At 40.3% G+C, this 11,137-nt stretch overlaps 1 protein-coding gene across 1 annotated transcript; it reads right to left on the bottom strand.

The window, feature by feature from the left end:
- Positions 1–10,201: 10,201 nt before the first annotated feature.
- LOC133055672 (olfactory receptor 5I1-like) lies at positions 10,202–11,137 on the bottom strand. Its single transcript, XM_061140805.1, has one exon. It carries the CDS (start codon positions 11,132–11,134, stop codon positions 10,202–10,204), a length of 933 nt encoding a protein of 310 aa, XP_060996788.1. The 5' UTR covers positions 11,135–11,137.

Here is an 11,137-nt window from a genome sequence, read left to right as displayed (position 1 = left end):
ACAAACCTAGAGAGTGTATTAAAAAGCAGAGATATCACTTTGCTGACAAAGAGCCAAACAGCTAAAGGTATGGTTTTCCTAGTAGTCATGTAAGTTTGTGAGAGTGGTACCATAAAGAAGACTGAGGGCTGAAGAATAGGTGCTTTCAAAGTGTGGTCTTCTCCAGCGCTGGAGAAGACTGGGATCAAACCAGTCAATCCTGAAAGAAATCAACCCTGAATATTCACTGTAAAGGCTGATGCTGATGCTGAAGCTCCATTTCTTTGGCCATCTGCTGTGAAGAGCCAACTCACTGGAAAAGACCTTGATGCTGGGAAAGATTGAGGGCAGGAGGGAAGGGGTCGGCAGTGTATGAGATTGTTGGAAGACATCACCAACTCGATGGACATGAGTTTGAGTAAACCCAGGAAGATAGTGGAGGATAGCAGAGCCTGGCGTGCTACAACTCATGGGGTTGCAGAGAGTCCAACATGACTTAGCAACTGAACAACAATAATGATATTTAGATATAGATATAGATATCACAAAAGTGAGGAAAATGCCTGAAAATCATGCATCTATATATCTGACAAAGAACTTGTACCCAAACTTTATGAAAATCCCTCATCAATAATAAAAATCAAATTAGCAAAATTTACACAAAAGATTGAATAGTTACTCTCACCAAGTATATATTTAAATAGCAAGGTTATGTATAACAGCTTGCTTAGCATCTTTACTTATTAGGGAAATGACAATAAAGTAACAATGGGTTAAAATTAAAAATGCCGATTATGCCTAATTTTTTGTTTTATCTGAATTTTCGTTTGGTATTTAACAGGAACACAGATTATATTCTTATTTGTTTGGGTTAATTTTCTATTTATTTTTTTTTGTTTCCTGCTTTTTCTTGTGTGTGTGTGTTTTTTTTTTTGTTTGTTTGTTTGTTTGTTTTTTTTTCTGTAAACCTAAGAAACTCATCTAGCAAAATTTCATATCATTAGTACATTTTTAAATTGGGAAAAAAGATTCATAGGGACAATTTTTGATACCATTTTAATGTCTTTACCATTGCCATTCTTGGTGTGATCAACAAAATACTCAAATATCAAAAGCATTACTGTGGAGATTTTGTTAAGAAAAAGCTCAAATCACATAACTAATTGCTAATAATTTTCCACTGGTTAAAATCAAGAAACTGATGCACATATGTCACAGAAGAATTTCAGTATCATTATTAACCTCTCTGGCACATATTTGTTGCATATAGAATTGCCCTTGATTACCTCCTACTATTTCTATCCAAATTAACTTTCCCTCAGGTACTTCCTGATTTTCTGGGATTCAAAAATCCCTTAAGTTGCATTTTATTCAACCAGAACCCAACTTTCACTTTGTAATAGCTCCTCAAGACCATATAGACTATCATGCCTTCAATCTTTTCCCACCTAGCCATTTAAAACTGAGTTTGGGTAGCTACGTTACAATTGCAAGCTGGATAAACTAAAGTGTCTCCCAAAGGGATCTGTGTCTTATTAAAAATGGAGACCTTAAATAATTGGAAAACATGTCTCAAGGAGAAAATGTATTCCTCAGGTACAAACAAGTGAGACAAAATACAATCTATACTTAGGGTTTCTCTAGTGCCCCTGATGAGAGTAAAATTGTGTGTAAGTAAATGTCTACCCGGAAGATTAATTTTTCAGGACACAGCTGTATGTTCCTCAAACTTGGAGTACTGAGATGCAGAGCTCACTGCATGATAGGGAACCAAAGTTCATTACGTCCCATTGTTGGTGGGAGAAAGACTAGGAAAACTCTGTGAAAGGCTATGGACTGTGCTGTTCTAAAAACAGATCAGCTCTCCTAGTAACATAAACATTAACTATGCACTGAGATACTCTAAGAAATAGTGCACTATGTCAGTTTCACAAATATATTAGCACTTATTTTGCACAAGAAACTGTTAGATTAAAAAAAGTAAAATTCAGCAATTTTCAGTGAACATATTTTGTTTATGGAATTTTTTAGAAGAGTACAATACACATAAAGAAAATGTCCTTCTATAAAAGTATACTACAAGGAAATTTTCAATAATGATAAGATGCTAAACTCAGAACACCAAAGATAAAACATACCTAGTGTCTTGGAAACTGTCACCTCACATCTATCAGAGACTGATATCCAATATGATATCTTGGGCTTCCCTGATGGCTCAGTGGTAAAGAATCCAGCTGCAAATCAGGAGACACGGCTTCTATCCCCAGGCCAGGAAGATCACATGGAATAGGAGATGGCAAACCATTCCAGTATTCTTGCCTAAGAAATCCCATGGACAGAGAAGCCTGGTGGGTCTATGGGCCACAAAATGTTGGACAAGACATAGTAACTAAACAACCACCACCACAATGATACTTTAGTTTTAATATGTTTGAGTAATATTGTAGCATAATCATATAGGTTTCATATTTTCATTTCTGACTTCTTTCACTCAATATTATTTTTGTGAAATTCCCCTACACTTTTGTATGTCAAGGCAGTTCACTCATCTTCATGGTTGTGTACTTTTCCTAAGTATAAGCTTACTGTCTCCAAGGAAAACCATTCAATATCAGAGTAATCCAAGTCTGTGTCCTGACCAGCAATGCTGAAGAAGCTGAACTTGGACAGTTCTATGAAGACCTACAAGACTTCCAGAACTAGCACCCAAAAAGGATGTCCTTTTCATTATAGGGGACTGAATGGAAAAGTAAGAAGTCAAGAAACACCTGGAGTAACAGGCAAATCTGGCCTTGGAGTAAAGAATGAAGCAGGGCAAAGGCTAATAGAGTTCTGCCAAGAGAACGCACTGTTCATAGCAAACACCCTCTTCCAACAACACAAGAGAAGACTCTATACATGGACATCACCAGATGGCCAATGCCAAAATCAAATTGATTATCTTCTTTGCAGTCAAAGATAGAGAAGTGCAATACAATCAGCAAAAACAAGACTGGGAGCTGACTGTGGCTCAGATCATGAGCTCCTTATGGCCAAATTCAGATTGAAATTGAAGAAAGTGGAAAAAACCACTAGACCATTCAGGTACGACCTAAATCAAATCCCTTATGACTATACAGTGGAAGTGAGAAATAGATTTAAGGGATTAGATCTGAGAGACAGAGTGCCTGATGAACTATGAATGGAGGTATGTGACATTGTACAGGAGACAGGGATCAAGATGATCCCTAAGAAAAAGAAATGCAAAAAAGCAAAATGGCTGTCTGAGGAGGACTTACAAATAGCTGTGAAAAGAAGGGAAGTGAAAAGCAAAGGAGAAAAGGAAAGATATACCCATTTCACTGCAGAGTTCCAAAGAATAGCAGGGAGAGATAAGAAAGCCCTCCTCAGCAATCAATGCAAAGAAATAGAGGAAAACAACAGAATGGGAAAGACTAGGGATCTCTTCAAGAAAATTAGAGATACCAAGGGAACATTTCATGCACAGATGAGCTTAATAAAGGACCTTAATAAGAGGCCTAACAGAAGCAGAAGATATTAAGAAGAGGTGGCAAGAGTACACAGAAGAACTGTACAAAAAGTTCTTCATGACCCAGATAATCATGATGGTGTGATCACTCACCTAGAGCCAGACATCCTGGAATGTGAAGTCAAGTGGGCCTTAGGAAGCATCCATATGAACAAAGCTATTGGAGGTGATGGAATTCCAGTTGAGCGTTTTCTACTCCTGAAAGATGATGCTTTGAAAGGGCTGTACTCAATATGCCACCAATTTGGAAAACTCAATCATGGCCACAGGACTGGAAAAGGTCAGTTTTCATTCCAATCCCAAAGAAAGGCAATGCCAAAGAATGCTCAAACTACCGCACAATTGCACTCCTCTCACACGCTAGTAAAGGAATGCTCAAAATTCTCCAATCCAGGCTCCAGCAGTACATGAACTGTGAACTTCCAGATGTTCAAGCTGGTTTTAGAAAAGGCAGAGGAACCAGATCAACTTGCCAACATCTGCTGGATCATCGAAAAAGCAAGAGAGTTCCAGAAAAACATCTATTTCTGCTTTATTGACTATGCCAAAGCCTTTGACTGTGTGGATCACAATAAACTGTGGAAAATTCTGAAAGAGATGGGATACCAGACCACCTGACCTGCCTCTTGAGAAACCTGTGTGCAGGTCAGGAAGCAACAGTTAGAACTGGACATGGAACAACAGACTGGTTCCAAATAGGAAAATGAGTACATCAAGGCTGTATATTGTCACCCTGCTTATTTAACTTATATGCAGAGTACATCATAAGAAACGTTGGGCTGGAAGAAGCACAAGCTGGAATCAAGATTGCTGGGAGAAATATCAATAACCTCAGATATGCAGATGACACCACCCTTATGGCAGGAAGTGAAGAAGATCTAAAGAGCCTCTTGATGAAAGTGAAAGAGGAGATTGAAAAAGTTGGCTTAAAGCTCAACATTCAGAAAACTGAGATCATGGCATCTGGTCTCATCACTTCATGGCAAATAGATGGGGAAACAGTGGAAACAGTGGCTGACTTTATTTTTTTGGGCTCCAAAATCACTGCAGATGGTGATTGCAGCCATGAAAGTAAAGACACTTACTCCTTGGAAGGAAAGTTATGACCAGCTTAGTTCAGTTCAATTCAGTCGCTCAGTCGTGTCTGACTCTTTGGGACCCCATGAATCACAGCATGCCAGGCCTCCCTGTCCATCACCAACTCCCAGAGTTTACCCAAACTCATGTCAGTGATGCCATCAAGCTATTTCATCCTCTGTTGTCCCTTTCTCCTCCTGTCTAGACAGCATATTAAAAAGCAGAGTCATTACTTTACCAACAAATGTCCTTCTAGTCAAGGCTATAGTTTTTCCAGTGGTCATGTATGGATGTGAGAGTTGGACTGTAAAGAAAGCTGAGTACCAAAGTATTGATGCATTTGAACTGTGGTGTTGGACAAGACCCTTTAGGGTCCCTTGGACTGCAAGGAGATCCAACCAGTCCATCCTAAAGGAGAGCAGTCCTGGGTGTTCATTGGAAGGACTGATGTTGAAGCTGAAACTCCAATACTTTGGCCACCTGATGTGAAGTGCTGACTCATTTGAAAAGACCCTGATACTAGGAAAGATTGAGGACAGAAAGAAAAGGGGACAACAGAGGATGAGATGGTTGGATGGCATCACCCACTCAATGGACATGGGTTTCGGTGGACCCCGGGAGTTGGTGATGGACAGGGAGGCCTGGCGTGCTGTGATTCATGTGGTCGCAAAGAGTTGGATATGACTGAGAGACTTAACTGAACTGAACTGAAGCTTACCACATAGTAATTTATTTAATCAAGAGCATGTGTCAATATACTTGACCTATAAATTTTCACTGGAGGTGAACATACCATTTATTTATATATTACTCATGGTTTCATTCATGATTTAGGGAAATCCTGAGGGTTGTGACAAAGTTTATGAACTATGAACCCTAAAATGTACATTATTTAACGTCGCTTAAAATTTTGTCAAGTCTTCACTAATGTGTTGATGAAATTGAGTTATTTTAGTTCTAGATTATTACAAATAATGCAATTAAGAATATATTTGTGTAAATCTTTTTTTTTTTTTGGTCATATTCACTCATTTCTTTCGGGTATCATTCAAAGAATGGCATTTTTAAGTTATATGACATGTATATGTCCAGCTATATTAGACACAATTTAGAATCTTCCTGCCATGCTGGAGACCTGGGTTTGATCCCTGGGTTGGGAAGATTCCCCTGGAGAAGGGAACAGCTACCCACTCTTGTATTCTGGCCTGGAGAATCCCATGGAATATATAGCCATGGGGTCACAATGAGTTGGACACGAGTGAGTGACTTTCACTTCACTTCACTTCAGAGTTTTACAAAGTGCAGCAACAATTCTTGTTCTACAGTTGACGTGTAAAAGTCGTGGCTGTTCCACATCCTCACCGACAGTTGCTAGGTTAATTATCTGCATCGTGCTGCTTTTTAGATTGACTGGTTTGATCAATCTGATCAAATCAGTCAACCGTAAGGAAATCAACCCTGAATATTCACTGGAAGAACTGGTGCTGAAATTGAAGCTCCAATACTTTGGCCACCTGATGTGAGGAGCTGACTCATTGGAAAGGACCCTGATGCTGGGAAAGATTGAGGGCAAGAGGAGAAGGGGACAACAGAGGATGAGATGGTTGGATGGCATCACTGACTCAGTAGACATGAGCTTGAGCAAACTCCGGAAGATAGTGAAGGATGGGGAAGCGTGGTGCTGCAGTTCATGGGGTCATAAAGAATCAGACATGACTTAGCAACTGAACAACAAAAATATTCTTTAGATGAGTTGTTATACTCTGTTTATTTACTGTTAGCTTTTTATTCAAGTTTTACTTACTGGTGGGCCAATAAATTTGGATGTCCACTACTTTGAGGACTCTATAAGAGTCTGAATTTGAATAAGAGGTGACACAAGAGCCATAATTAAAAGCCTTTGGCTTCCTGAAACACGTAATATCCAAAGCTTCATGCCACCACTGTTGCAGGTTTATACAGCCTACATTAATAGTACATTTTTTTTTTCTTTGAAGATAAAATGATTCCTTTTTTTTCCCCAACGTTTTCCAAATTTCTAATGCTTTTCAATAGTGGGAGAGGATTTAAACAGCAATAGAGTCATATATTATAGACAAAGGATGTATCAGCTGGAGAGGACATTTCAAGTAATCTGGTTGAAGTCCTTTTTTACACAGTGGGCTCAGTGGTATTGAAAAGTTTTGTTTTAAAGTTAGAGTAACTTTGCTAAATGGATCATCAGTTCAGTTCAGTACATTTGCTCAGATGTGTCCAACTCTTTGTGATCCCATGGACTGCAGGATGCCAGGCTTCCTTGTCCATCACCAACTCCCTAAGTCCACTCAAACTCATGTCAAGTGAGTCAGTGATGCCATCGAACCATCTCTTCCTCTGTCATCCCCTTCTCCTCCTACCCTCAATCTTTCCCATCATCAGGGTATTTTCAAATAAGTCAGATCTTCTCATCAGATGGCCAAAGTATTGGAGCTTCAGCCTCAACATCAGTCCTTCCAATGAATATTCAGGACTAATTTCCTTTAGGATGGACTGGTTGTATCTTCTTGTAGTCCAAGGGACTCTCAAGAGTCTTCTCCAACACCAAAGTTCAAAAGCATCAATTCTTCAGCACCCAGCTTTCTTTACAGTCCAACTCTCATGTCCATATGTGACCACCAGAGAAACCACAGCTTTTACTAGACAGAACTTTGTTGGCAAAGTAATGTCTCTGCTTTTTAATATGCTGTCTAGGTTGGTCATTACTTTCTTTCCAAAGAGTAAGCATCTTTCAAGTTCATGGCTGCAATCACCATCTGCAGTGATTTTGGAGCCCCCTCCAAAAAAAAAAAAAGGTCTGCCACTATTTCCACTGTTTCCCCATCTATTTGGCATGACATGATGGGACCGGGTGGGCCATGGTCTTAGTTTTCTTGTTGAGCTTTAAGCCAACTTTTTCACTGTCCTCTTTCACTCTCATCAAGATGCTCTTTAGCTCTTCTTCACTGTTTGCCATAAGGGTGATGTCATCTGCATATCTGAGGTTACTGATATGGATAAATATTGGTAAATGGCTCATAGCACATTTCTAAAGAGAGATATATCCAGGGAGGTGAAAAGTTTCAGCTTCTGTTTTTAACACAGAACTTTGTGCTTATTGAATTGTTGAACATTCATATCACTATTTTTTACAAATATAGTTATACAGCCAATCGCTCATATGTATCTATTTTTGACGCTGGACATATGCTCAAATCTACCATTTGATTGTTATGTCATATTTGTACTTAAGTATTTCAGTGGCTGAGCTTCTCTGATGTATCAGAAGATAAAGAATCCACCTGCAATGCAGGAGACATGGGTTTGATCCCTGGGTCTGGAAGATCTCCTGGAGGAGGAAATGGCATGTCACTCCAGTATTCTGGCCTAGAGAATTCCATGGATAGAGGGGCCTGGCGGGCTCCACGGGGCCGCAAAGAGGCAAACACGACTGAGCAACTAGGCGCACACACACATTTCAGGGGCAGGGATGACGGGATCAAGAGACAGGAACGTGATTGCAGTAGTAGTCCACTGACGGGGTTCCCAGGGGCGCAGTGGTGAGGAATATGCCTGTCAGCGCAGGGGACACAAGAGACACAGGTTCAGCCCCTCCGTGGGGAAGATCCCCTGGAGGAGGAAATGGCAACCCACTCCAGTATTCTCACCAGGAGAGGTCCATGAACAGACGAGCCTGGCAGGATATAGTTCATGGTGCCACAAGAGTTGGACACAACTGAGTGACTGAGTACACAAACCCACATTAGCCTTCTACACACTGTCATTGATAACAATGCAGTCATATGATGACATCTTTTAATCAGTCTGGTGGATATATGAGACGGAGGTGAGGTAAGAAGAGGAGTATAGTGATGAGGATCGAAGCAGACAGGGTAGAACACACCAAAGTCTTTCGTGCAGATTTCTTATTTTGCAAAATCTCAAGACAGAAGAGTTATTATGCATTCGTGCAATTTTTTTTATTTTAGTTATTGATTCCTAAAATAATTTCCCCATAATTTGTTATTCAACTATGCAAATTCTCAGAAAGGCAGAATCAGTCAGTAGATTCCATTGTTGGCCTTCCATTTAATGGGCTTAATTTTATTCTTTTTTATACCACAAAGTAGATCTAATAAAATGGGCCAATTTTAGATGAAACTAGTCTTTAGATGGTATAATAAATTTACATCTATAGGTGAAAGTTGGTTATTCATGGCAATCTATTGACACTCTATTTTGCTTGTAATTTAATATACTTCAATGTCTTTCTGCCATATTTCTGCTCATTAGAGAAGTGAGGCAGTGAGAGACTTTATTTTTTGGGGCTCCAAAATCACTGCAGATGGTGACTGCAGCCATGAAATTAAAAGGCGTTTGCTCCTTGGAAGAAAAGCTAAGACCAACCTAGACAGCATATGAAAAAGCTGAGACATTACTTTGACAACAAGGGTCTGTCTAGTCAAAGCTATTGGAGAAGAAAATGGCAAACCACTCCAATACTCTTGCCTGGAAAATTCCATGGACGGAGGAGCCTGGTAGGCTGCAGTCCATGGGGTCATGAAGAGTTGGACACGATTGAGCGACTTCACTTTCACTTTCATGCACTGGAGAAGAAAATGGCAACCCACTCCAGTGTTCTTGTCTGGAGACTCCCAGAGACAGGGGAGCCTGGTGGGCTGCCATCTATGGGGTCATGCAGAGTCAGACACAACTGAAGTGACTTAGCAGCAGCAGCAGTCAAAGCTATGGTTTATCCAGTGGTCATGTATGGATGTGAGAGTTGGACTATAAAGAAAGCTGAGCGCCAAAGAATTGATGCTTGAACTGTGGTGTTGGAGAAGACTACTGAGAGTCCTTTGGGCTGCAAGGAAATCCAACTAGTCAAACCTAAAGAAAATCAGTCCCAAATATTCATCGGGAGGACTGACACTGAAGCTGAAACTCCCACACTTTGGACACCTTACCAAAAACTGACTCATTGGAAAAGACCCTGATTCTGGGAAAGATTGAAGGTGGGAGGAGAAGGGGATGACAGAGGATGAGGTGGCTGGATGGCATCACTGACTTGATGGACATGAGTTTGAGTAAGCTCCAGGAGTTGGTGATGGACAGGGAAGCCTGGCGTCCTGTGGTCCATGGAGTTGCAAAAAGTTGTACACGACTGACATAATGAACTGAACTGAATTGACTATAAGCTCTGGTGCCATGAATACTTTGAAAGTGGTAAACTTTTGCAGGCTCAATTACTAGAAGTGGAATTACTGGTTTAAATGATACTTTCATATTTAGTTTCCAAATTCCAGATGAATTGTATATTTCATTCAAATATTAGCAAATTATCTTCCATAAAGGAGACAATTTAAACTTCCACCTATAAGGCGTGAGTGTGAACAAAAAAAAATCAAAGTTAAAATGATAAAGATATAGACATATGTAACAGGGCCTGGCTCTAACATTAGATTCTGGTCCAAGTTTGTGGTTGAGGCTTCATTGCCTGTAGAATTAGGGAACACCCATATTACACTGTCTTTTCCATTAGTTAAAACTAAAGGTCAAGAAGCAGGGTAGAAAACTTGTCAGCCTCAGTTTCACCCTTTCTTAAGAAAGAAATTTCCTGCTAATCATTTTCCTAAAAGCATTTTTCACATCTTTGTTCCTTAGACTGTAAATCAGGGGATTCAGCATAGGTATAATCAATGTATAGAACACAGAGGTCACTTTATCAATATCCAGTGAATGGCCAGTACTGGGACGCAAATAAATGAAGATCAGGGTACCATGGTAGATAGAGACCATGGTCAGATGGCAAGCACAAGTGGAGAATCCTTTTCTTCTTCCGTCAGCAGATCTTGTTTTAAGAATTGCTGCTGTGATGAGGATATAAGAGAGGAGAACTGTTAGAAGGCAGAGAGCTTCCACTAAACTAGCAAAGACCACCAGTACAACATCATGGATATAGGTGTCAGTGCAGGACAGAGAGAAGAGAGGGGAGACGTCACAAAAGAAATGGTTAATTTCACTGGAGCAGAAAGACAGTTGAAAGGTATTAGTGGTGTGAATCACTGAGCTCATGGTACCCCCTAAAAATGCCCCAATTGCAAGCTGGTGGCAAATCCTCTTGGACATAATAACAGTGTAAAGCAGGGGGTTGCAGATGGCTATGTACCGGTCATAAGCCATGACAGTCAAGATAAAAGACTCTGTGTCCACCGAACAGCAGAAGAAATAAAACTGTGCAGCACAGCCACTGTAAGAAATGGTCTTCTTATCAGAAACTAAGTCCACAAGTAACTTGGGGGCAATGACTGAGGAGTAGCAAGCATCTACGAAAGACAAGATGCGGAGAAAAAAGTACATAGGGGTGTGCAAAGGCGGACTGACCGTGATTAATAAAACCATCCCAAGGTTCCCCATCAGGGTGACAGAGTAGATAGACAGAAACACAGCAAAAAGAACACTCTGCAGTTCTGGGTGGTCGCTGAATCCCAAGAGAAAGAACTGTGTCTTCACAGTGCCGTTCTCCACCTCCATTCT

The sequence above is a fragment of the Dama dama genome, chromosome 1 (genome assembly GCF_033118175.1).
Source record: "Dama dama isolate Ldn47 chromosome 1, ASM3311817v1, whole genome shotgun sequence".
NCBI classification, from domain to species: domain Eukaryota; kingdom Metazoa; phylum Chordata; class Mammalia; order Artiodactyla; family Cervidae; genus Dama; species Dama dama.
The sequence above is the reverse complement of the archived record's forward strand: the minus strand, read 5'-3'. Positions and strand labels throughout refer to the sequence as shown.